The sequence below is a fragment of the Callorhinchus milii genome, unplaced genomic scaffold, assembly GCF_018977255.1.
Source record: "Callorhinchus milii isolate IMCB2004 unplaced genomic scaffold, IMCB_Cmil_1.0 Scaffold2, whole genome shotgun sequence".
Lineage (NCBI taxonomy): Eukaryota > Metazoa > Chordata > Chondrichthyes > Chimaeriformes > Callorhinchidae > Callorhinchus > Callorhinchus milii.
The window spans coordinates 97,339,392-97,366,713 of record NW_024704743.1 but is presented as its reverse complement, the minus strand read 5'-3'; the positions used below and the strand labels follow the sequence as shown (position 1 = coordinate 97,366,713).

Below are 27,322 nucleotides of genomic sequence, written 5' to 3'. Positions count from 1 at the left end.
TTGACCTTACATTATCCAATATGTCACCTTCAAGCCAGTTCAACTCCAAGGTGACCCCACTTACCTCCCCCCCCAGGTGGATATATCTGGTTTGGATACTCTGATGTATGGCAGTGGGTTTCTACAGATGACGGACAACCTACGGACCAAAAAATATGTCATTGATTCCTTGTAGTTCGGTTGTTTAGAGCTAATTATAAAAAAAATTATCGGAAGAAACTTTATGTGTGAGTTTTGATAGTCAAGAATCTTATTTAATCCTCCATCTCTGCATCTATTAAACTCACAAACATTGTGATTTGTTTAGCACATTGAATGCAAACTTTAGGTCCTATTGTCCTGTTCTCAATCACAAAATGGAAATCAAATGCAAATATTCTGTGTAACTCATGAAGTGTTGTAAATTGTGATGCTCCAATGTCTATGGCCATACTATCTTGAACACGCCCAATCTCGTCTGATCTCGAAAGCTAAGCGGGAGGGTCAGGCCTGTTCTGTGAGTAGGGGGCAAAGGGGTGGAGCTGGTGCGGAGGCTGAAGGAGAAGCTGTTTGTGGAGACAAAGCGGAGACGGTTTGTGAGATAGGATCTGAACAAGGACAGAACCATGTAAAGATTGAGGTGAGAGGAGAGATGGTGGAGGAGTTTGGAAAGGAAAGGGAGGTTGGAGATGGGGCAGTTGTTGGAGAGCAGAGATGGGCCCAGGGAAGGTTTTTTGAGGACAGGGATGATGCCGGCTACTTGTAAGATGGTGGTAATGGTGCCAGTTGACAGGAAGAGGTTAATGATGTTGGTGAATGAAGGAAAGAGATGGAGCTGGGAGGTAAGGAGAGGGGTATCGATGCGATCAAGGGAGCAGGTGGTGAGTTTCATGTGGATTATAATGTGTTGCGAGAGGGGAAGACAGGTTAGAAGGTGTGGAGGAAGGGATGTGGAAGTGCTAGCGGTTGGGAGGGCAAAGGCAACTGAGCGGATCCTCTTGATTTTGGTTTTGAGGAAGTCCAGCATTTCCTGGCTGTTGGCATTGGAGGTGAAGATGGGCGAGGAGTTAGAAGGTTGGTGGTGGAGACGAGAAGCCTGGGGTTGTCCTTGGCCTCCCAGATTATTTTGGACCAGAAGGATGATTTGCTGGAGGTGACGGCAGAGGCGGTATGTTTTGATGTGGTCCAGCCAGATCCGTCAACGGACCATTACAATAAACAGACCCCACTTACATCCCCCCCCCAAGGTGGATATATCTGGTTTGGATACTCTGATGTATGGCAGTGGGTTTCTACAGATGACGCGACATTTCCTTGGACCCAGAAGCTGTAGTGGTTTAAGTGTTGTCCATTCTGATGCTCTAATGCCTACGGCCATACTACCCTGAACACGCCCGATCTCGTCTGATCTCGGAAGCTAAGCAGGGTCAGGCCTGGTTAGTACTTGGATGGAGACCGCCTGGGAATACCAGGTGCTGTAGGCTTTTTCTTTCAACCAACACCAGACATGGAGAAAAACTCATTTTCAACACACATACAACATTCCTTTTCATTTAAGCTGGAATTCCAGTCAAATTCTCTTCATATCATGATGAGCGTTTGCTCAATTCTGACCTTACATTATCCAATATGTCACCTTCAAGCCAGTTTGGATACTCTGAAGTATGGCAGTGGGTTTCTACAGATGACGGACAACCTACGGACCAAAAAATATGTCATTGATTCCTTGTGGTTTGGTTGTTTTGTCCGAATTTTAAAAAAATTATCACAAGAAACTTTATGTATGAGTTTTGATAGTCAAGAATCTTATTTAATCCTCCATCTCTGCATCTATTAAGCTCACAAACATTGTGATTTGTTTTGGCAAATTGAATGTAAACTTTAGGTCAGGTGCTGTCGGCCTTTTTTAAAAAACACTAGAGATGGAGAAAAACTAAACTTGAACCAACATGAAACGTTTCTTTTCATCTAAGGTGATATTCAAGTTGAATTTATTTTATGGTAATGGGTTTATACAGATGACGGACATCCCTACAGACTAAAAAATATGTAATTGTGGATTGGTTGTGAAGTCCTAATTTTAAAAAAAAGCTTTATTTATGAATTTTGATAGTCAAGAATCTTATTTAATCCTCCATCTCTGCATCTATTAAACTCACAAACATTGTGATTTGCTTGGCACATTTAATGCAAACTTTAGGTCTTATTGGCCTGTTCTCAATCACAAAATGGAAATCATGTATTCTATTTCACTCATCAATGGACTAATTCAGTATAAATGCAACATGTTCAAAATTCACTAATTATAATTTAACTGATTTCACTGTACAGATCCTAAACGTCTTTATTTCCTCATGTTTAACATGTTCAGCATCCTAAACAACTGTACATGAATTCCTACAGTTCATTACATGGAAAGTATTCTGAAATGGAAATGCAGTCAAACCTGTTCTCATCATCCATTCAGGGGCCTGGACCAAAGTCATGTTTATATAAGGGTGTCCTCTGAGTAAGGGTTTGTTGGTTCATTGACCTGGACCAAATATTTTCACAGGACTGTGTTTAGACTCCTGTTAGATTCCTAGTTCATTTACTAATGAGGCAGGGAGCTATGGGCATCACATGGCTGCTCAGCACGACATTGGTAAATGCGCTAGGTGTCAAAAATGGTTATTTTTCTGACTGGAGGAATTGTGATTCGTGTTCCCCAGGGGTCAGTATTGGGACCACCGTGCTTTTTGATCTATATAAATGACCTGGACTTGGGTATTGGGAGTACAATTTCCAATTTTGCAGATGATAGATACTAAGCTAGAAAAAGTAGTAAACAGTGAGGAGGATAGTAGCAGACTGCAAATGGACATAGACAGACTGGTAAAATGGGCAGACATGTGGCAGATGAAGTTTAATGTGGTGAAATGTGAAGTGATTCATTTTGGAAGGAAGAATGAAGAGAGGCAATATAAGCTGATGGTACAATCTTAAAGGGGGTGAAGGAACAGAGAGACCTGGGGATTCATATAAATAAATATTTGAAGGTGGCAGAACAGGTAGATAAAGCTGGTAAAAAGCATACGGGTTACTAGGCTTAATAAATAGGGCCATAAAATACAAAAGTCAATGATAAACCTTTATAAAACACTGGCTAGGCCTCAGCTAGAGCACTGTTTTCAGTTCTGGACACCATACTTTAGGAAGGATGTCAAGACATAGCAGAGGGTGCAAAGGAGATTTACCAGGATGGTAACTGGAATGAGGGACTTCAGTTATCAGGATAAACTAGAGAAGCTAGGGTTATTCTCCTTGGAGCAGAGAAGTTTAAGAGGAGACTTAATAGAAGTTTTCAAAATTCTGAGGGGATTCGATAGGGTGAACAAGGAGAAATTATTTCCAGTGATGGGTCAGTTTGTAACCCGAGGACACCAATTTAAAATAGTTAAAAGAAACAGAGGTGAGGTGAGAAATGTTTTCACACGGCAAGTTGTTCGGATCTGGAATGCATTGCCTGAAAGGTTGGTGGAAGCTGATTCGATCACAACTTTTAAGAGAGCAGATAATTATTTGGGGAGGACAAGTCTGCAGGGCTATGGGGAGAGAGCGGGGGAGTGGGATTGAATTGAATAGGTCTTTTCAAAGAGCCGGCACAGACACGATGGGCTGAATGGCCTCCTTCTGTGCTGTATGATTCTTATCATTCTAGCGGGAGTCTCCACACACACAAATTGCTCATGTATTACACTTCAGTGTACTTTCCCCATTGAGCTAGTTAGATCAGAGGAAAAGGAAGTGGGGCAGGTTACAAACTTTTCCTGAAGTACTTAAGCATGTTGAAGAAACGGCTTTGAAGTGAAGTTGTTATAGCCCCTGTGCACACCGCAACCATCAGATAGCATTAGATATCAAGCATAACACAAGAATAGAATGTAGGATTAGGCTTTAATTATTGTTTATATTTCTGAATTACGTGAGTAGTAACATAACACTCATTTTCAGGGAAATGCCCTTGGGATCCAGATTTGACCTAGTCGAATAATCTTCTATTTTTTGCCTCAAGTGATTTATTGTCTCTCGGTGATTTATTGTCATTAAAGGACACCAATCCTACTGTTTTTCATCATTTATCTCTGGCAATGTGGTAAACACATCAAAAACAAGTCCAAGAAAAGAATGTATCCACTTTATTTGTTTTCCAGTAAATTCATTACAGCAGGAACTGTCCTATTGACTCCCAATGACCAGTTTAAATCTGTTGAGGAGTTCAGAGGAGCTGGTATTGGGAAGGGAGGTAGGGATGTGCCACATTACCTTTTGTTCTGTCCTCTCTACACTGGCCTGACTCTGTGGTTTCAGCTCTTTTTGTGATCCTACTTTACATTTGTTTTGCTTGGGGATCCAAAGATTGAGCAAGATGATAATCTATCCATTGTTATTTAATGTATCTACATAGAACACTGCCTTTGCACATTTACTGTAGCTTTACGTATTCATAGCTTCCAATAAGTTATCAAATAGACCTGTTAGTTTTTATTCATCTCATTTAATACAATCATATAAAAATGCATAAATAAAGTTGCATATAATCAGGACACAATAGCCTCAACAACATTTAGTAATTTTATTTTTGTTATGACATTTCTTAATCATAAAAAGATTTTCCACACAATTTTCTGATATTTACAGTTTAGAAAGTGATCCTTTAATCTCTGTCTGAATTGTAAGAGTTAAATCTACTACAACGCACAACTTCATGCAATTTATTTGAAGTCTACTTTACTAGGAGGTGTGAGAAAAGGCAATATATGATGTGGTTATTATCACATTAAACAACAATTCAGTCAAAAGCTATCAAGCTATAGTTGGGCTCAAAGGCTGCTCAAAATATCTGATCTCAACCAACTTTGTATTGAGAGGTGCCATTCTTTCCAGCTGTGGAGCACTGTATTTTAAGGTGCAGATACTGTCTTATTAACTGGTGTTAATTGTAACAAGTGTCACATTTCTCTTCCCCCCACCATTAGAACACCTGCATTTAACTTAAATGGCGACCAGTACAAATGACAATATATCTGCCTACACATCTCATCATCCTCAGTACACTTCTGTACTTTGAAATAGCAATATAAACCCTAAAAGACTATGTCCAATAACATTCTGACTTTGTCCCATTCAGTGCTTCTGATTCTATGGAATATTCCTCACATGGATCAGAGTTGTCCTCATCTACAGAATTTCATTAGGGCATTACAGTATTTTTACTCTACATAAAATACATTTTAAAATAGATTTTTTATTATCAATATATAGTCACACATATCTGTTTAAAAAATCACAGGAATAGAGAATTATTTTAAAGAATATAACTGTAGGGGAAATATCTTTCAATTCTGTGTGCGTCTTTGTCAAATTGGGGAGNAAAAATTACTTGTGGGAAATATTTAAATAGCTGTCTTTTCTCTGTATTTCCCATATCAACTTGTCCACTACCTCCACTCATCAGGCTCTGGCCTGCTCCACATCCCCCGCCTGGCTCGCCCCACCAGTCGGGGCTTCAATCTCTCTGCCCCCACCCTGTGGAACTCAATCCCACAGTCCCTTTGCCTCGCTTCTTCCCTTGCCTTCTTCAAGGCACGTCTCAAGACCCTCCTCTTTAACTGCACCTTTGGCCACCCTCCTACCCCTGCCCTCCCTGCCCTCCGCCTCTTCTGATCCCAACCCTCTGCTCGGGTTCAAATCCCTGACTACCCAGTGCTTTGGAATATCCTCCCGATGTGAAAGGCGCTATACAAATGTACATTGTTGTTGTTGTTTGGAGATACTCTACAAACTGCAGGGAATACCTCAGCTGGTGCCATGGATAGGAATTGCCAACAAACCATTCCAACAGGAAAAAAAACTCCTTGTTGGTCCTACTTGCTGAGGTGCAGGCAACCAAAGGTAGAAAACACAACCTCGTCTGACTGCTGTCTACCTGGGTAGTGTCAAAGCCTCCCTTCTGGCAGGTAGATAGGAACGAGCATCAATCACACTGTAACCAACACCTCCATGAGAATGGTTAACTCCTGTTGGTTGTAACACATCATTTGAACATTTGTACAAATTGATTTTATTGTTTGGTGATTCAGGTAGATCAAGAAAAACCTCCCGTTCCACCACTGGCCGCTATTTCAAAGAAACAGGAACTTTTCATCCCACTTATCTTGCTTCCCTAACAACATTCATTTTTATGTTTAATTGACTATTATTCTTCAATGTGAAAAGCACAACACAAATGTGAGTTTTGTTGTAACTGAATGTGGAGGATTATGTGATTGGAAGAGGGATTTGCTGTTCCTTGACTGATTTTGGAGGATTAAAGTGGTCTTCAACCTGCACTGTTCTGACAGGGAATTGCCCCCAACCCTTCCCTCAAGTTGTTTTAGTATGTGCTTTTTTAAAAAAGGTAAAAATAATTTCAATCTGTGTTGGGAGAGAGCAGAAGGATATTAGGTGCTCAGTTATCTTCTCAATTAAACACGGCACCATGATCATTGACATTACTTGTCTTCCTGATCCTCATCCTGACTATGAACCGAAGAAAGGGTCAAAGATTTGCTTCTCGTAGCTTGATTTCCCTTTATCTTGTTAATAAGGTCCATCGGTCTTTTTTTCCCAGCTTCCTGGTTGATTGTCCCATATGCAATAGCAAGTCAATTTTTTAAAAAATTAAGATCTGTTTCAGACAAAAATAAAAGTTACCAGAATATTCCAAACTGTTGCTACAATATCATACAACAACAATGTTACATTTATTTAGCACCATTCACATCGGGAGATCATCCCAAGGCATTGCAATAATCAAGGGGTTACACCTGAGTTGGGGATTGGATTTGGGAGGGTTGGGGGGGGGGGGGGAAGCAAGATGACTGAAGGTACAGTTAACGAGGCAGGTATTCAGACAGAATTGAGAAGGAGTGGAGGGAAAGGGTGAAGCCAAGGAGTTCCAGAGAGTGGGGGTAGGTAGGCTGAGAGCTCGACCACCAATCCTGGGGTTGGCAGGGCAGGAGACATAAGCAAGCCAGTGCCTGCCTACAAAACTACAGTGGCTAAGTAGGCTATAACTAACATGCTACAGTGAACATCGCAACATTACAGGACAGATTCCTTACAAAGGAGTTTTGTTGCACAACATCTCAAATTAAACCCTACTTTACATGATTATCCACTTATCTTAAGATATGAAACATTTCCAACAGCGATGTGTCTAGGGGAAGCATTCCTGCCCATCATTCAGTAAACCAGCATTTGCAATGAGTTAATAAACTGTTTAACACTCACTTTTTAATCATTCTTTGAAGTAATTTCCTTGAAAACAAGAAATACACAGCAGCAGTGTTACAATTTAAAGTGATGATTAACACATAATAGATATATTTTCCAAAGTCAAGTTTTTAAGAAAAATCTGCCTTCACTTCCAGAAGACTTCTTCCTGGGGCTATGCTTTCATGTGCTCTGATCACCATTTTAACTCGCTAAAGTAGCCAATACTCATGCGTGGGGCATGATTCAAGTTTCAGTAACTTGCTCGATAATGGGTGTGCATCAGAGCAGAGTCCAGTCCTGTCCTGGCCCTCATACAACGTTCTCCAACAAGGGATATTGGATAATGATCCTTCCTTTTGACGTACCACTGATAATGTTAAAACTTCTCTAAAGCACAGTATCACAATTACCATTAAGTGTAGTGAATGTGTATGTGCAAATATGGCACCTAATTTACATACAGCAACTTTCCACAAAGAGAAGGAGAATGATCCATTCATCTGGAGAACAGGACTTCACTTTTTGAAATAGTGTCACGGGATTCTTTAACATCCATCTGAACAAGCAGACAGGATCTCGGTTTAAATCTCTCTGAAGGATCTGTAGGATGGCACCTGCCACAATGCAATCCTTCTCCTCCACTGCACTGGACTGTCAACCTGGAACGGTGAATTCTTGTGACAAGGAGCAGGAACCCTGGCTGATTTCCCTACTCAATCCAGAGAATTCATGCCAATTGCAGCTCCAGCACAGGCCAGAGGTTACGAATGGAACCTATATGATTCAGACACCCACTGGATAAACTCACCGAGCCATCGGAGAATACAATATAAACCCTTTTTTTGTTGAGTCTGCATTGACAGAAATCGTAGCTATCCATTATCTTTCTAAATGTTTTAAATTGCACTCATCTCCTTTTGACCAGTTAGTCCATTGCAACTTTGCGGTATTCAGTGTTAATTCTGATTGTTTAGCACTAATCAGTAACATCCATTAAATCTATATGAAATTTATAACAACCTATAATCCCTACATTTGATACAATGCCTTTCACATCTCAAAAGTGTTTACCAGAATTTATTGTAAAGAATAGTGACTACGAAATCTATAGGCAAATTTTCCTTCCCCGAGATATATGTTAACATTTAAATACTGCAATAGCTTTATCACCAGTTAGAATTAAGGTTGGATTATTTAATAATAATTATAAAAATAATCCTTAAGTGTAAATCCCTAGTATCTCTGACTGTACTTATAATAATCTTTGCATTTGATGTAGCGCTTTTCATGTCTTCTAGTCTTGGAGTGATTGATCATTTTTGTTTAGGGAGATTGTTGGCCAGGACACCAGGAGAAACTCCCTTCTCTTTTTCAACATAGGACAACATGCCATGGGACCTTTAACATCCACCTGAACGGGCAGACAGGGCCTCAGTTTAACATTGAGAAGCATCTGAACCTCTAAGATTTAGTACCTCATAAGAAAATGTTCTTACATGCAACAAGCCTGAGCTGCTATGTTCACTTCTCCAGTTCCCAATTGCAACCACCAGTGCTCAGTGGCACCAAGTGGGCACAATTGAAACTGCATTGAAATACTGCTCAGTTCTTTGTCCACCAAACAAAGTTAGAAGAGTCAGAGCAGAATGAAGCGATAGTTCAAGCTATATGTCCTCAAACTTCAAAAATAAATGTTTCAAAACTAGCCTCAAATAAGCTCGGTCTCTTAATCAGTAATACTCTAATAAATAATAATGGTAATCCTTGCATTTGATATAGCGCCTTATCACGTCTTAGAGACGTCTCAAAGCGCTTCGCAGAAAATACAGTACAGTGAATTGATTGTATATTTGTGGGTGAAACGCGACAGCCAATTGCACACAGCAGTGTCCCACAAACAGTTGTGGATTAAGGGACCAAATTTTTTTTAAGGATTATTATTCCTGGAAAAGCAACCCACCAATCGACTAACTGGGTTCCTACTTACTACTAAGTAAACAGGCATGTGGAGGAAGGAAACTTGTCCAAAATTTTGCCCTGCCGGGAATCAAAATCAGATCTCTTTCTTGCGAGGTGAGTTCTCTAACCACTGAGCTACAGGATTGATACTTGAGGGATACTTGAGGGATTGATAGTTCAAATAGCCTTTGTCTGTGCTGTAATATTCTACAATTCTAATGGCAAATCAACCCAGAGGATCTAAGAGAGCCTGAACTCCGGTTGGAAGGCCAACACTTGTTCTCTGACCCAAAATAATCATAAAATGCACACCTACCTCTGTTTGTGTAGGACGTAGGATGTCATGGGTTTTAACACCAGAAGGAAATGCAGATTTTGCTGTATCTGTAAAATATTGCAGATCAGAATTTAGTTACCTCTACTCTACATTGTTTATCACTTAAAGGCCTGTGTGCCAAAGAGTCAGCAGAAAATGAAACAAGTTGTACTTACACAGCACAGCTGTAAACACTAGTGTAGAGGTGAGCAAAGTCGTACCTAGTCCCCCTGAGAACCACCTGCAAGAAAGCCAAAGCAAAAGGTTACTACATGCAACGTTTGCATTTATATAGCTCCCTTCACGTGCGATAGCGTTTCGAAGCGACCTTAACAGCGGTGAAGCAAGAGATCTTGCCAGAGTGGGGGAGGGAGTGGGGGGAGGAGCCCTCGGTACAGTCGAATAGGAAGGACTTCAGCTGCAATCTGAAGACTAGCAAAGAAGGTGCAAGGAAATAGGGATTGAGGCACAGTGTTCCAGAGTTTCGAGGCAAACTGAAAGTACAGCCAACAATAGAGTGGAGAGAACAAGGGATGTGCAGAAAGCCAGAGCCAGCTCAGCGAAGGACCTGGGTAGAGGAGAGGGGTGTGAGCAGGTTGGAGAGGTGGAGAGGTGCTTGAGCATGAAGTCATTTATAGCTGAACGAGGATATTGATAATCAATAAATTGCACACATTTGGAACAAGAGTCTGAAACAACAATAATTTGCATTTATATAGCGCCCCTCACACAGGCTAGAGTCCCAGAACACTTGACCGTGGCGGAGCATGACTCCAAGCCGGGGGGAGATGACAGTAGGCACGGTCAAACAGGAAGCTCTCCAGGAGCAACATGAATATGGGGAAGGAAGGGACAAGGAAGGCAGAGGGATAGAGGAAGAGTGTTCCAGAGTTTTGGGGAATGCGCAGCCACTAATGGTTGAATGGAGGGCATGAGGGACATGCAGAAGGTCGGAGACAGTTAAGCGGAGGCAGTTTAATATCAGTGTTCACATAATTACTGTACCTTACAAACACAGCAACACATACACAGAGAGTCAGAATAATCAGGTAAAAAAAGAAATTCTTCACAGCTGCAGCATCTGAAACAAACAAATTAGGCTGTTAATTTCATGCTGATGCTTAACTTTCTGATCAGAGAAAAATCTTTTTCATTGACTAATGAAAAAAAAATGCATGCTGTAGATCAAACACAACAACAACAACAACAAGATTCCATTTATAGAGCGCCTTTCACGTCGGGAGGACGTCCCAAGGCGCTGAATCACCAAACTAACTTGCACTTATATAGTGTCTTTCACAAAGGAAAACATCTCAAAGTATTTTGTAGAGAATGTACGGGAAGAGAGGTAGGGTAATCAAAGACAGGTTTTGACAGGATTTCACTGGAGAGAAGGCAGGGTGCAATGCATTTAATCCATGACTGTTTGTGGGGCATTGTGTGAAAATTGACTGCCACATTCACCTACAAATACACAGTCACCACACTTTATAAAATCTTTGAGATGTTTCAACATTAGAGGTGCTACATTATTATAAATGACATTACATTGTTAAAATGGTTCATCTGCTTCTTCACCTGCCAACTGTTTCCTCCTTGAACAGTTTGCATTTATGATCACTCTGAATATTTTGATAAGTATCCAGACTCACCTGGACCTTTTGGCATGTGACTGCAGAAACATTTGGCAGAAAGTAATTGGGAATGAGGAGGAAGATCTAAAATGCCTTCTGTCGACTGAGTTACCAACAGACCCTCTGTGGAGCAGACTTCAGTATTCATTAGGGACTCAGTGTTGAATGACGGTGTATTTTCTTCCGATAACCAGGATTTTTCACTGAAGTCTGTGGTACCTTCTGAAATAAAAGATTTAAATCGTACATCAGCAGCCTGAATTTCTCAGGCCTTAAGAGCATTCTCTGAACAAGACTGAGGCTTCATTCAACAAGACCGAGGCTCTCCTGATTGGCTCCCGTCAGCGCCTCCTCACCTCAGGTGCTGACAGCATCACCATCCAAGGATGCAGACTCCACTTTGCTAAGCCAGTCCGGAACCTTGGCATCTTGTTTGACCCTCAACTTTCATTTCTACCCCACACCATGCCTTGTCCCGCTTTGCCTTCCCCCAGCTCTGCAACATCACCCGGCTCCACCACTGTCTCACACCGCAGGCCGCCGAAACCCTCATACACGCATTCATAACATCCAGGCTTGACTATGCAAGCTCCCTGCTTGTTGGCCTCCCCAACATCTCCCTGCAGATCTTCCAGAACGCTGCAGCCAGTGTCTTCTCCCGCAACAGGCTCCGTAACCCTATCACTCCCATCCTCCACTGGTTTCCCATCATACCAGAGGATACAGTTCAGGATGCTTGTCCTCACCTTCAAAGCCCTCCATGGCCTCGCTCCCCCCTACCTCTGTGACCTCCTAGCCCCCTACCAACATGCCCGCTCCCTCCACTCAGCGGGCTCCGGCCTGCTTCACATCCCCCGCACTCTGCCCCCACCCTCTGGAACTCCATCCCGCAGTCCCTCCGCCTCGCCCCCTCCCTTGCCTCCTTCAAGACCCATCTCAAAATCATTCTCTTCGACCTTGCTTTCGATCACCCTCCTTCCCCCAGTGCCCTCCACCCTTCCTAATTCCGACACCCAGCTCGGGACCGAAATACTGACTGTCCAGTTCCTTGGGACGTCCTCCCGACGTGAAAGGTGCTATACAAATGTAATTTTGTTGCTGTTGTTAACACTTTTTTAAGACTATGGAAGTTTGGAAAATAGCTAAATTCAGTCTTAATTTGGAAGCCAGTTTTCCACAGGTCTCTTTAAGAACTCCAGAAAACCAACTTTAAAACTAAAATTCTGCACAATCTCCAATTTTAAGGCAAGTTTTCTTTAAGCCCAAATCATGAGATTTTATAAGTTTAATTACAAATACTAAGTGTAGTGATTGACTAGTGGTACTGCAGGTTACTGTCTGCTCCATGTCCCCTGCCTCACCATCACTGGCTGAGCCTTCAGCCACCCGGTTCCCTGCTTTCTGAAACTCTCTTACATCCCTCTGTCTTGCACTCTCCCAACCTCTTGCTGGTGTCAGGTTGGCTCAGTTGGTAGCATTCTCACCTCTGGAGTCCGAAGGTTGTGGTTCAAGACTTTGAGAGTCTTGTACTCTTGAACTCTCTTGAGACTCAAGACAAACCCACATAATCTCACACTTGAATAGAGTGCTGGGGATGTGATGCATTGTTGGAGGCGCCATCCTTCAAATGGGACTTTAAACCATCTGCCTGTTCAAGTAGATGTTAAAAATTCCATGAAATTATTAAAAATTTGGAGGGTGACCCGGCCAACAATTCCCCCAGATAGAATTGGTCATTAATTTTGTGACTATTTGTAGGACATGCCTGTGCACAAATTGCCCATAAATACATACACTGCATTTTACAGTATATCCTATGAAGAACTTCAGGATGTCCTCCTAACGTGAAAGGCATTATACCAAATGTAAGGATTATTAGTAATTATTGGTATCATTTACCCTGGTTGTTGCTGAAGCTAGATTCAAAGTCACTGCCACCATCAATCCAAGAGGATTCTGCCAGGGGACACTCAGCCCCACTGAAGAGACTGCTGTTTAGCCATGAAACAGAGCTCTTGATGTTGAAAAGATTTGCTAATGATCTGCGGACACGTCTTCTACGCCGGAAAATCCTAGAAAAGAAAACAAAAGTTTTATTGCATTTGGTCTTGAGTAAGACAAGACTGAGGCTTGTGGTGGATTCTTTCAGTAGGTTGAGTTTTGGAGAGACAATTGAATACTATCACAGTCTAAGCCTAGCTCAGAGATCAGTATCACTGACAAGTACTCAAGCGTCCCCTCCCCCTCTTCTGCTCCACCTGTTGAACTTGGCAATCCACTAGAGAGGCATCTGCTGGGAGGTCGTACACAGCCTGCAACCGCATAGAAACTGACCATTTGGCCCAACTAGTCCATGCTAGTGTTTATACTCCACATGAGCCTCAACCCTCCTAATCTCCTCTCCCACACCCCTCTATTCCCTTTTCCCTCATGTGTGCATTGAGGTTCCTCTTAAGTATGTGTCAAGTAGGCTCAGTTGGTAACACTCCTGCTTCCGAGTCAGACGTTGTGGTTTCAAGCCCCATGTCGGGATTTGGAACTCATATAGACTAAGCTGACACTCCAATGTCGCGCTGGAGCTACGTTGTATTGTCAGAAGTCCCTCCTTCAAATGAGACATTCAAGATCCCATAGCACTATTTGAAAAGAAAAGAGAGTTTCTCACGTTATCCTGGCCAACAATCCCCCAAATAAAAATGGTTATTCGCTTGATGGCTGTTTGTGGAGCATTGCTGTGTGACAATTGGCTGCCGTGAATGCCCACCAAAAAAACATAGTCTGTTAAAAAAAGCAAATGCTTTGAAGTGTTTTGGGATAACCTCCCAATGTGAAAGGACCTATATGAAATGTACGTATTATTATTAATCATAAATACATTGATGATTACGCATATTGGCATTATTAATATCATAGTTGATTTCAAGATCCTCATCCTCACCTACAAGGCCATTCACGGCCTTGCTCCCTCCTACCTCTCCAACCTACTATCCCCCTACCTACCTGCCCGTACCCTCCGTTCCTCCGGGTCCGGTCTGCTCCACATCCCCCGCCCCAATCGCCCTACCATCGGTGGTCGGGCCTTCAGCCTCTCAGCCCCGAGGCTCTGGAACTCTGTCCCCCAGTGCCTTCGCCTTGCTTCCTCCCTTTCCTCCTTCAAGGCCGGTCTCAAAACCTTTCTCTTTGACCGAGCCTTCAGCTCCCCTCTCGACTCTCTTCCCCCTTCTCGCTCCCTCCCATCCCTCCCCTCACCCTGACCATTTCCCCCCTCCTCGCTCCCTCCCCTCCCCTCACCCTGACCGTTTCCCCCCTGCTCGGGTCATGACCCAACTGTGCAGCGCCTTGGGACGTCCTCCTGACGTGAAAGGCGCTTTATAAATGGAATCTTGTTGTTGTTGTTGTAGTTAATTCAGCAAGCGGGTGATCCTAATGTGGGAACCTCAACAGTGAATACTGACTCACGGTATAGTCATGTTCATTTAGCCATTGTTCACAGCGACAATCCCATCCTAAGCCAAGGAAATTCCAGTCAATGTCTCTTAAAGCTCATCTCCCAGCTATGATGGGCTGCTAACCACGAGTGCAATATGGATCTTGCTCTGATACGCAGCTCCACAGGCTGAGGCAAAATAGTGGAGAGACACCTACCTCACAAGGTTCTCCTTGTAACTGATGTTCATTTTGGATGGGGTCAGTGTGATATTTCCATCCTCATCCATAAAGCTCTCCTCACTCAGATCATAATAGCCATTGCTCAGCAGGCGAGGACTCCGACGATACACAAAAGGAGAACCAGTCACAGTGTTCAGGTTGAAGAGTCCACTGGGGGTTTCACCAGGTAGCAAAGAGAAGCTTGAACTGCAGGTAACATAATACAAGATTAGAAGAGAACTTTGGATGCAGGGATAACACTAGTCAAATGGGAAAATCTCTGTCCCCAATCTGCTCCTCAAAGTTCTACCAGGCTGCATAAGCAGTGGCCCGGAGCATTGCAAATCTACCTGACTCCAAAGCGGACTACCAAGAAGATTGACTCCCTGCTTATCTCCTGCTCCCATCCTCACCCCCTCAACCCCAGGAGGATGTTCACCTCACTGAAGGAACAGGAAAACAGGATTGTTACTTAATTGCTATACAAACAACCCTTTTCAGCCAGTTTCATGGGTTTTATCTGTTAAATATTAGTTTCATCTCAGTACATAATCATTACAATGCCTCTTCAGATTAGCAACTGAAGGAAATTCTTGCAATAAACTTCACCCCACAGATAAAAATATATTATGTGATGTTTACTGCCTGATGGATGCTAAAGAAAAGCCTCACTTGTGTGCAACAAAAACAGACACCCACCTGCTTATTGCACAAGTTTAGAACCACAGTTATTTGTGTTTAGGTAATCTGTGCACAATAGCAGATACATGAGTGCCGAGCATTAACATCTATTTATTTTGTATATTTATTTAGCACAGCATGTGTGGTAGCATGGCTCAGTTTATAGTACCTTTCCTCTGGGTCAAAAGGTTGTAGGTTCAAGCCTTACGTGGAGACTTTGCGAACTCACAATCTAGACTGACACTCCAGCTCAGTAGTGGTTTGAGAGGTGCTGGCCTTCAGAGAAGTTAAACTGAGGTCCTGGTCAGGTAAAAGTTAACAATCTCACTTTTTAAAAAGAGAAAGGAGTTCCTCCTAATGTCCTGGCTAACTATCCTCCAGATCAATTGATCGTTCACTTCATGACTATTATGGAGCATTGCTGTATGCAAATTGGCTGCCGCATTTGCCTCCATATATAGAGTACCACAGTTACAGCAAATAACTGTGAAGCACTTTAAGACGTTCAATGTTTAAGCACTACATTAAATGCAAGGATTATTTTCTATAAAGTCTGAAGTAGCCCTCAGATATACTGGAGCAATAAAATGCATCGCACTGAGCTTTCAATCCTTCAGTATTATAAGACAGCATCCAATTCAACAGCAAGAGCATAGACAGAGGGGCTAAGCTGGTAATAGGAACAACAGCCCTTAAACTTTTTACTGGGGTAGAATCAACAATTTCCATTTGGTTTGAAATGGTTCCCTGTTTCCGAGAAAACAGATCATTCAAACCAAGTGGGGCACTACACACATTGAGCTAAAAGTAGCAATCTTTTCATCACTTTCTTGCAATTGAATTTTTCATTGTAAGGTTTAATGATTGTTATTTTTACATATGATCAGATAATAGACCCCTTTGGTCCCTATGATGAGAGGAAAAATGCTAACCACTGCTAATAAATTCACAGTGACATTACCTTTGCAGAGCCTCGTCAGAAAACTCATCTCTGTCTGTCTCTTTCTGAAGCATCTGTGTACCTGCTGCAAACATTAAAAAATCAGAGTTAGTTAAAGGAACAGCCTCAAACCTGTAACCAAGGTGAAGATTACTATCAAACCCATAGATGGTTGAACTGCCTTCTGTAAGTTGAATGTGCCTGTTTTACATTAGTAGACATGTGAAAGCTGCTATGGTTTAATCTTTTCCCCAATGAGTATCTGAATATAACCAGCTCAGAGTTTCTAACTAGGAGCACTAGACCCTCCTGACAGTACAGTAGGGTTAGAAACAATCCCTTCTCTACATTGCAAGATTCAAAGGCACTGCTTATTCTTATTCCCTCCCATTCCAATCAATGGGAGAGAATAAGTCTAACTTATCACCACAGCTCACTCTTTCTGTATTGACATTCCTAGATTGTGAAATTGTTGATTGTTATATGGAGAGACTTTAATGATGTACATTTATAAAAGGATTCTCTCATTATAAGCACACATCATCAAAGTCACCATACTTTGTGATAAGAGGAACTCCCACAAAAGCAAAAGGCAGCTGTCAGCTACAAAGTATGGCTCCATTTCCTTTTTCACAAAGTTCAAATAGTTTCATCACTGTGCCTTAGGCTATAGCTCCACGAGCCTGCAATTGTTCACACACACTGGAAAATCCATGTTGGAATGATCATCGCTGGTAAGAAACATTTTCAAATAATTCTGATCTTATTTTGCAAAGTTTTTTTAAGCAAATCTCCAAAATAACTTATTGGGCATTAGTGATTCTACATTGTTAATTAGCCAGAATAGATTTCTTCATGTTGTGAAATGTAATTTCTCCTGTCAAAATAAGGTACATCTGTTCCCAGCGTCACCCAAGCTGAACTGGGCAGTAATGGCTACTCAGACGGATAAACCAGATAAGATTAGAAGTATTTACATCACTGTAGCTATTGAAACATTCAGATATAAATACTAGTATATTTTGCACTTAGTACTTAGACTCTAATACCCTGGTAGTCTAAATCCTTCATTACTGATTGACAAGGGAGTTTCATCCCAGTGTCCTGGCCAACAATCCCTCAGATAAAATTGGTCATTCACCTCATGGCTATTTTGCACTGCCGTGCTCAAATTGCCTGCTGCATTCAACTACAAGTTGCACAATCCCTACACTTTACAGTAAATCCTGTGAAGCAGTTTGAGATGTCCTGATATGAAAGGTGCCATATCGATTATTATGATATTCTCATGAGCGGCCATGGTGCATGAATCACTCCACTGCCGGCAATATTGTGTTCTCTGTTTCTGGCCAAATACCTCCCTCTAAAGTCACCCTCTGACATTCCACCAAAATTATTTTAAATAGTATTCCTAAATCACAGCTGGTACATTGTGCAGGATGTCCCATGACTCAGTCTACTTTCTGCAAGGAACGTAGGTTCCTTCTGATTACCACACGGTAAATAACCACATAGATGCTCACTATCAAATCTGACACATGAAGAATGGCACATTACATTATATCTCTACATCCAGGTAAATTTGGATGAACTTGCTGAACAATGTCCTACATCTAGGAAAGAATAAGTGGTTGAATGTAAACGACTATAATTGAGTTACAAAATATGGCACAATCAAGATGGGTTAAAACAAAGGTCTAAACCAGACACCGGTCTTAACTGTATTTGGGTCTTTTTAGCTGCCTTTAATATAATTTATAACGCTCTGGGACAACATCTGAAATGGGAAGAGAGGAGGAAAAACAGTGGTTTTCTCTCACCAGGTTATTCACATTAGCTTGCTCTTAATGAACAGCGCATCACAGTGTATCATTGAGTGATGGCCTTTTGAATGTTGAGTTTACCTTGTAGTGGTGACGAAAAATAAGGTGATGCTGGATACATTTCTGACGTTGTTTGTTATTCAAGAGTCAAGTATTGATGAGGAGTGAATACTGATCTATTAAAAACAAATAGATAGTTCAATTAAAATAAGATGACTGTTTCAGTAGACTCCTAAAGATTTACTTGAGCACTTCAACAATGAAAAACACACTTGCCTGAGCTGGTATTTTGTCTGCTGGAAATCTTTGTATTATTGCAAGTGTACAAACTGCAGGGCAACCCCATTACACCCCATCATTCTCGCCTTTGACTCAGAAGGTTGTAGATTCAACTTGGGATGTGTTGCATTGTCGAGGGTCCTACCCTTCGGATGAGACATTAAACTGTCTCCTCTCTCCCTGTTCAAACGGATGTTCAAGAACCCATGGCACAATTCAAAAAGGGTTGTTTTTCTGTGTCCTGACCAAAAATCACCCAAATAAAATTGGTCATACACTTCATGGCTGTTTGTAGGACAACAACAACAACAACAACAAGATTCCATTTATAGAGCGCCTTTCACGTCGGGAGGACGGGACACTGCTATGTGCAAATGGCTGCTGCACTTGCATATAAAATACACAATCACGATACAGTAAATCCTCTGAGAGAGCCTACCAACATGAAAGTTACTGTATGAAATGCAAAAATTATAATTTGTATTATTTATCTAATAATAATAATACTTGAATTTGATATAGCTCCTTATCACATTTTCAAGATGTCCCAAAGTGCTTCACAGAACATCCTGTAGACTGTAGTGATTGGTCCATAAACTCAGACCCCACATTAAAACAAAGTTAATTGATAGGAACTGAGCAGAGCAAGATTAGAACCAGTGACCATCCCACCCTATGGTCCTAAATTCTTAGTATGCAAGCACCTAGAGAGGTTTTGCAAGGAGGGCGCTAAATAAATGCAAGTTGTTGTTGTTTCAAGGTTATATTGTTGCAGTAATGCTAGCCTAGAAGTTGAAAAGTGTAAATAAATCCAAAGGATGGTCAAGAACTGTAGAAAACTGGCTTCCAAAATAATGAATTTAAGAATCGATTCCAAAAATCTTAAATCTTGTGACTTAGAACATGAGAATTTCCAGCCCAATGTTAGATACTGATATCTGTTAGTTATCGCGATAAATGTCTTTCTTTGTTAGTAATGTTTTGTTTTCATTATTTGTTTCTTTATTTGTTTATTTTATTATTATTATTTAAAATACAGTAACAAATAAAGCACATTTAAAAAAGGAAAACATTCCCTCAGGAAAGCAAAAACCCTGAGATTGGCCTCTGAAGAGTGATTTCCGTTTAGGTTAACATTCTGCCTCCAGGAGGGAAAGTGAGAGAGCACATGCACTTCAAATAAAACACTGCTCCAGTTATTTCAGTGCATCGATGAAGTCATTGTAACTTCAGAATGCATACGTTTGGACAGCCTTTATCCCATTAATCTGCAGACAGACTGGTTACAGTCTGCAGTACAATCTCATAGTAGCCCGGATGGATAGTCGGTGGGAGTCATGCCCACAAACAAAGTGAACGGAGTTTGAGATTTATTTTCAGTCGAACGAGGGAACGGGACATCAGCTCTAAAATTCCCCAGAACTTAAAGGAAGTTTTATTTATAGAACAGCTACACATTCCCATGATCTGCAGCCTTCTCCCCTCCCGTGCTCCCCTCCTTCCCAAACTATTTTCTTTCAACCTATTGCACAATCCAGAGCTGTGCAGCCAAAATGAGGTCAGTGTTATGCTCTTGCTCAGACAGTGCTCAAGTGAACTAACAGATTGATCAGTGATGGCTGTATGCAGAGCTCTGATGCTTTTCCCTTTATTCCGCAGAGAAACGTCTTCCAGCCAATAACTTCAGAATGTCACAGCCCACATTATTTCTATTTCATCCACTAACCCTTAAGCGCCAGGAACGCTTGTGTTCAATTTCTAAAGGCTTCTTCAATTACATAAACATCTTTACAGGAGTAACGATACTAACTTGGTTTGAACTGTGCTCATTACGTAAAATTAAACGTCTCAAAGTGCTCAATAAAATGCAGTTGATTAGAAATGAAAGTGAACCTTATATAGGTAAAACAGCAGCTAAACTGCATCAGCACATCTCATAAACAAAAATGAGAATGGATTTTAGTATCAGCCACTTAGACACATTCATTAACCACTGTAAACAGACACACTACTTACTTGTCAAAAAAAATTAAGAGGTATATTTGTTTGTTTAAAATACAAAAATACATTATTAGTAGTGGTCATGCTCAGAGGGATCACTGGACAATGAAAGAGTCGACATGATCAAGGCTCCTGAATATACAGGGGTGACTCAGATAACGAGTTTACTTAAAAACATTCAACTATACACATTCACATCATTGCTATCCTGCTCATAGGTCCTCGAAGAGTTAAGATGAGGTCACGGTCTGCATTTTATGTTCAGCGCTGGACTGAAGTGTCAAATATTTTCCCTCTTCCCAACCCCAGGTGTTTATCCCAGTTTTACCATGACGTTATTATATAACGCACACAGACAAATCAAGACACCTTCTATACCTGCCACTGAATTAACAAGGTTCTCATCGCTACAACAGTAGTGTACCTTGTATTAGGAGAGAAAGTGCTGAGGAAGTCTCCATAGCAACTCCTTTGTCTACAATGACTCAAACCTTACCTCTGTCTTTTGCAAATGAAAATTCCTGTTTATCACAGTAAACAAGGCAAGCTTCGAAGCGAGTACTACATTATTGTAAAACATAACAGTCCCATCAACCCAGATATTTTAAACAGTTCTGAACGTGTTATTGCTACATTCTGAAGAACGGTTTGGTTAGTTGATGTCCAAAGCTTTATTCACTTGCCGAAATCAACTGGAGAGTCAAAATAAAGAGAAGAGCCCACACATGCCTGAAAATCCAAATTAAAAATAAAGGAAGTGCCTGAAATGCATGGCAGATTTATCAGCACTGAAACCAAAAAAAGTTAATATTCCTCTAGTATAAAATTTCTCATAAACCTAACCTTAAGACTATTTTGTCTTAAAAATTAAAACCATGCAGGATATTAGAAAATTGTTACATTTAGCTTTATCTCAGAAGCCAGTTAAAATAATAACAATAATAATCTTTGCATTTGATACAGCACCTTATCACGTCAGACGGACGTCTCAAAGTACTTCACATTGTTGACCAGGATACCAGGAGAAACTCCTGTCTCTTTTTGAATCTTTAACCCTGAACCGTCCACCTGAACAATTTTCCTCAGCTCCTAAAAATAAATGGCTTTCAGTTTAAGACTGAGATGAAGACTTTTTCAAAAATTCTGCGCAATGTTAAATTTTAAGGCAAAATGGTCTTACGGTCTGAGACTAGGTGAAATTTTAGTTCCTTGGGTATGGCTCTTCATCATGTGCTCTGGCAAAGAGGCGTGCCTGAAACACTAACCTGTCTTCCTCTTTCAGACACTCTCAAAATGCCTCTGGGCTTCCCGGCTGTGTACACTAATACCATTTCATATTAAAATGTGCAACATAAAAAGACAGGTGTAGGGAATATCACATAATTATAGCCTGTATAGGGAGTACTAGTCTCCTGAAACAGACAACAAATGAGTCCTGAAATCAGGTTTCACTCAGGGGAGTTTAATGTCTTCCTCTATGCTGTCTCCCCTGACAACTGAAGCTGCCAAAAAAAAGCACTAATTGAAAACAAAATTAAACCACTTCACATGAACTGCAGCTTTATTACATTGGATAAATGGAGTGGTTTTGGGGGGGAATTTGAACAATTCACAATTGATTTGAATAATGTTAAGAAAATGCTGGAATTTTGCTAGCGCTCTCCTACTATTGCCCTGGAGTTTCAGCCTAGACGTTGAGCTCAAGTCCTGAACTTGGGGTTTGAACCCATATTAGGAACCTATTAAAGTGCTGAGTGTAGTACTAAAGAACCTTCTGACTCAGATGAGAGTATTGACGAGCCAGGCTGGCACCAGGATCAAAGTAAAAAGTAAATAGTCCAAGTTTTTGAAGCAGTTCACTTTTGTCTTTACACCATTTGTCATGGTTTGGTCTTATTTGATCCAGTTTGTGTGTGTGAGCACTCACATTAGCTGTACAGACTTGATGTGGTTAATTCCGGAAGCAGCTCTCTACTTCTTATGTCTGTTTGGCAAGTCTGCGATTCAAAAAGGACTACACAGATAACCAGATAAAGCATGGTGCAATCAGCTGAAACACAATACAAGCAAGTCATAAAGCAAGTCATAGAGTATCACACACAGCACATTACATTTTCCTACAGTACTGAACACTGTCTTTTCACTCTAGCGTTCTGCGCACACATTTTGAGCTTTTCTGCAAGTTGAACAGCTTGTTTGATGCACCCCTCTATGTCAAAGAACGTCATCCGGGTGCAATATCTGAAGAGTTTTCTAACAAACTAAATTGCTCAAACAGATGACTACACATGCCTGCAATCACATGTAAAACACCCTGGAGCTGTGTTAAGAGGGTCTTTCATCAAAACAGGTCATCCTTTTTACCACACGGAACAAATGTCACTACAAATAAGTGATGCTCAACGGGTCTGTTGTTTTATTCACCAAAATCAGTAACTAAATTCCAGAACTTAAAATTCTTAACATAAGGAAACACACACACACACAACATTTCACTGGTTCTGGGAAATTTTAAAGCATAATTATTAAACTGCATGAGAAATTTGACAAAATCTTGCAGCATACTAGGCCAGAAATTCCGCCTTGTCTTCGGCTGCCAAGTCATTTTCCACAATACTGCTTAAAAATTGTGCAAAACTTATTTCCATGTTAAGGCTGAATTTTAAAAAAATTCTACAATTCTGCATTACCTTAAATTTTAAGAGAAAATAAGACTTGGTGGAATTTTAGACCTAGAATTTTTAAACTACTCATTTAGTGGAAAATCACACCTTCAATTAAGAGTTCAATTGACTGATAAATATCTGAGCAAGGCATCTAAACAAGGACTTCAGAGGCATCACAGTTTTATGTTTTCAGACTTAAGAATGTTGTCAGAACTCAAGAAAATTCTTCAATTTAGTCGTGATTTTCGGGAAATGTTCTTTCTGCAATGATAACATATTTAAGACAATGGTCCTTAGGTGAAGACTATGAGAATTGTAAGACGTCTGATTTCACGGGATTTAAGACATAATGATCATCCACAATTCTCCTTTGAAGTCACGTGCGAGTGTTTTTCAAATGTGACCATGTAAATGTCTTGGAGTAGCTTTAATCAGATTAAAGTGTATAGCACTGAATATACCTCTGATGCCCTACTTACACGACAGGAAGTAATGTGGTATCTAGCTGCAGAGCAGAGAGACCGAAGTGTAGGGCCTGCTCCCATCACTCTATTTGACATTAATTTTTGTAGACCTGGTTATCAATTTTGTGATGTTAATGCATCAGATCCTATTCCCACAATGTTGCCATTAGTTTTCGATCCTTTTTTTATCCCACATCTGTGTCATGACCCGCTCTGCCTTCCCCACCTCCACAACATCGCCCAGCTCTGCCACTGTCTCACACCGCAGGCTGCCGAAATCCTCATACACGCATTCATTACATCGAGGCTTGACTATGCAAACTCCTTGCTTGTCGGCCTCCCCAACTCCTCCTTCCACAGGCTGCAGATCATCCAGAACTCTGCAGCCCGTGTCCTCTCCTGCACTAGGCTCCATGAACTTATCACCCCCATCCTCGCCCGACTCCACTGGCTTCCCATTACACAGAGGATACAGTTCAAGATCCTGATCCTCACCTTCAAAGCCCTCCATGGTCTTGCTTCCCCCCGACCTCTGCGACCTCCTAACCCCCTACCTCGCTCCCCCCTACCATTTTACTCACTCCCTCCGCTCAGCGGGCTCTGGCCTGCTTCACATCCCCCGTCTCGTTCGCCCCATGACTGGCGGGCGGGCCTTCTGCCACTCTGCCCCCACCCTCTGGAACTCCATCTCGCACCCTCCCTTGCCTCCTTCAAGACCCATCTCAAGACCCTCCTCTTCGACCGTGCTTTCGATCACTCTGCTAGTGTACTCTATCTGGGTCCTAAATGTCAGTAGACACAAACTTATCAACACAATCCACGTTCATAGCGAATGCCATTACATTGAAAGATTAACCAATGTAACACTATTAAAGTTAGCGAGAAACAATGTGCATCTACTTGCAGGTGTATTTCACATTCAGAATCAGGTGTAGGAATCTACAGAAACGACAGAATCTGCCAGACTAAAAAATAATGTAAATCCTAGACTACTGTATCGTGCTACTTAATCACATGATTCACAAAATACTTAATTTAATTCCCTCTTGCATTTGCTGATACACTCTTCCTACATCTCTTCCCAGGGTAGTCTCCCAAAAAGGTAAACTACAGTTAACAATAATTACAGAACTTGGGAAGCACTTTGAGACGTTTAAAACTTTTGACATATGAAGGTGCCATAAAAGTGCACGCTCTCGCTTACCCTGTTCCATATAGACCCCACTCTCTCTGTATTAAGTACAGTACATTTATTATTATTATTATTGATATTATTAATTAAGTCTTCTCTGCTACCCTTCAGCCTATGTCTCCTTTACCCTTTGTAACAGACTTTTGACTGATTGTATTAGATCTAATTATTAGGGTTCGGTTTTACTTTACCATTCGATTCTCATAGAAAATTATAATCTCATTTGTGTGGAATACAATTTTTTTTAAAAAAAAACCAAATCAAGCGAAAGGGGCGAATTAAATGCAATCCAAATATTCCATTTTTAAACTAAAAACAAAAACTCAAATATTTCCAAGGATAACTTTTGTGTGTGTGTGTGTGTGGGGTGGGGGGGGGGCAGAGGATTGATTGTTACCTTGGGATAGCAGAGCGAAAGCCTTGGCTGGAGGAGCTATTAACGATGAGGAGTGAAGCAGGGGAGGGCAGCTGTGACCTGGCTGTGGCTGTGGGGGGTGCAGGACAGCTTCATCCCTGGTTTACTAACCCGTTAGAAGCAGAGCCACACAATGGAGAGGGAGAGTGACGGGGGAGAGGCTCTGAGGCTCTGACAGCCGCCCACCTCCCCTCCCCTCCCCTCCCGGCTCGGCTCGGCTCGGCTCGGCGCTGTGCCACCAGGGCTGACGGGGTGTGCACACGCTGATGGCCGGACCCTGGACGTTTGCCGTTGCATTTGTGCTGTGGTGGGACAGTGCGGGGACTCACTCTCACAGACTCTCCGCTGCACAGCACTGAAGGGACGCACCCACTCTCCAGCACTACTGCAGCAGCGCCCAGGTCCTAGAGCCCAGACAGAGATTGCACCTGGGGGTCAGAACTGGCTCCTTTATTTGTTTTGTTCTTGGCATTTCAGAGGGGGTACATATTGGCTTCATTCTGAAACGTCATCCCAATTTTCAGTGATTCCCTTTCTTTTTTCTGCAGCTCTGCACTGAATATGCAGACAATCGTCTTCGAAGTTAAGGCTGAATTAACAATCTGTCCCAAAGTATCTGGAATAGGCCATTCGGTCCCTCCAGCCCGTCCTGCCATTCTTTTAGATCACGGCTGATCTGCACCTCAACTCCAATTTAAATTAAAACATTTAAGCNAAAAAAAAAAGGCGTAGGGTAATTCCAGTCACACCAAAGTAAATGTTACTTACTTGATTTGATATTACTTGATTTATGCCAGTAGCCAACCATCATAGACTAGGCAGGCGGCTTCACGTCACAACGTTGTTTTGCTTTAAAAGAGACATAAAGTAAGAGAGAGCTGAGAATCGGAAATTCCTTTAATCTTTCTCCCATTTCCTAACTTTTAAACCTCTCATAAAAACATTATTCTTTGACCGTGCTTTTGGGCAACACCCTCAAATTTCCTTTCTTTTCCTCCCTGCTCGTTCAAGCACTCTGGGGCACTGCCTTGGTTGAGGGGTGCTAAATAAATGCACGTTTTTGTTTTGTTGTCAATATCCATTATCTTTGTAAAACACATTTCCTACATGAAAGCACAAATTGTTGTTATCAACTACAGGAACATAAACTGGGATACAGACAATTGGGCACACAGAAACGCACTGCTCTTTTTGGTCTTAAACAACAACAAATTGAATTTATTTTGTTTGAATTTGTTTTTAAAACAAACTACCTTCCAACCACACAACAGCTCTGGTTAAAAGGGTGGATGACAGACTCCCAGGAGGAGCAGGAGAGGCTTGGCAACAGCAAACCTTGTAATATTCCCACTCCTGCAGGAACAATCCAGGCTGCTGTTTAGGAAGGATTACTCTGTATTGGAGAAACATGACTCCAAATGTATTCTTTGATGAACACAACAGTAACATTATATTAACTAGGGGTCAGTTGTTAAAACCACTGCCTAGTGCGGAATTGAGTTGAACAGACTAAGGACATGGCAAGTCTGAACCCTAGTCTGTGCTGAACTTGCAGGGGAAGGACTAAGGGAACAATAATTGATCCCAGCTGCCCCTGGGCTAGTGAAGGGAAAATGTCAGCCAGGGATCCTGTTTCTGATAATTATCCAGTGTGTTTTGCTAGAAAGTGGATGTACACAGATATCTGAAAGTAGTCTGTGAAAGTAATTAAAGGAAGATCAATTAAATTAAATATAATAGATGCAAATATCATGACAGCTGTGTGTCCCCTTTGGTAGTCGAGTGATAGTGCAATGCTACATTTATTTTTGATTCAAAAGCTGTCCTGGTAGCTTTTTATTAATGCCACGTGGACTAATTTGCAGATGCAGATAGTCAGGAAGCATCAAATAGTGAAATTAAGTGGACTCTGAATCCTCTCCACCCCAGATGTTACCCTGTACAGGGAGTTAATTAACCAGATATTTTGCTCATAGCTGAAGGCTCCAACACTACTAAGATTCAGCTGGTGTTTGATTTAGGATAA

The 27,322-nt window shown here is 41.5% G+C and overlaps 1 protein-coding gene and 1 non-coding gene across 2 annotated transcripts; one reads left to right on the top strand and one right to left on the bottom strand.

Annotated features, from left to right (window-relative positions):
- Window positions 1-1,345: 1,345 nt before the first annotated feature.
- Window positions 1,346-1,463, top strand: LOC121848191. The gene has a single exon (XR_006084909.1). It is a non-coding gene; the product is annotated as a 5S ribosomal RNA (ribosomal RNA).
- Window positions 1,464-6,205: 4,742 nt separating this feature from the next.
- Window positions 6,206-25,479, bottom strand: tmem71 (transmembrane protein 71). Its single transcript, XM_007887886.2, has 11 exons — window positions 25,279-25,479; window positions 18,361-18,455; window positions 16,478-16,541; window positions 14,833-15,042; window positions 13,087-13,259; window positions 11,206-11,409; window positions 10,559-10,634; window positions 9,730-9,794; window positions 9,554-9,621; window positions 7,294-7,320; window positions 6,206-6,688 (listed from the first exon to the last, which is right to left on the bottom strand). Exons 2-10 carry the CDS (start codon window positions 18,398-18,400, stop codon window positions 7,297-7,299), a joined length of 924 nt encoding a protein of 307 aa, XP_007886077.1. The 5' UTR covers window positions 18,401-18,455; window positions 25,279-25,479; the 3' UTR covers window positions 6,206-6,688; window positions 7,294-7,296.
- Window positions 25,480-27,322: the final 1,843 nt, after the last annotated feature.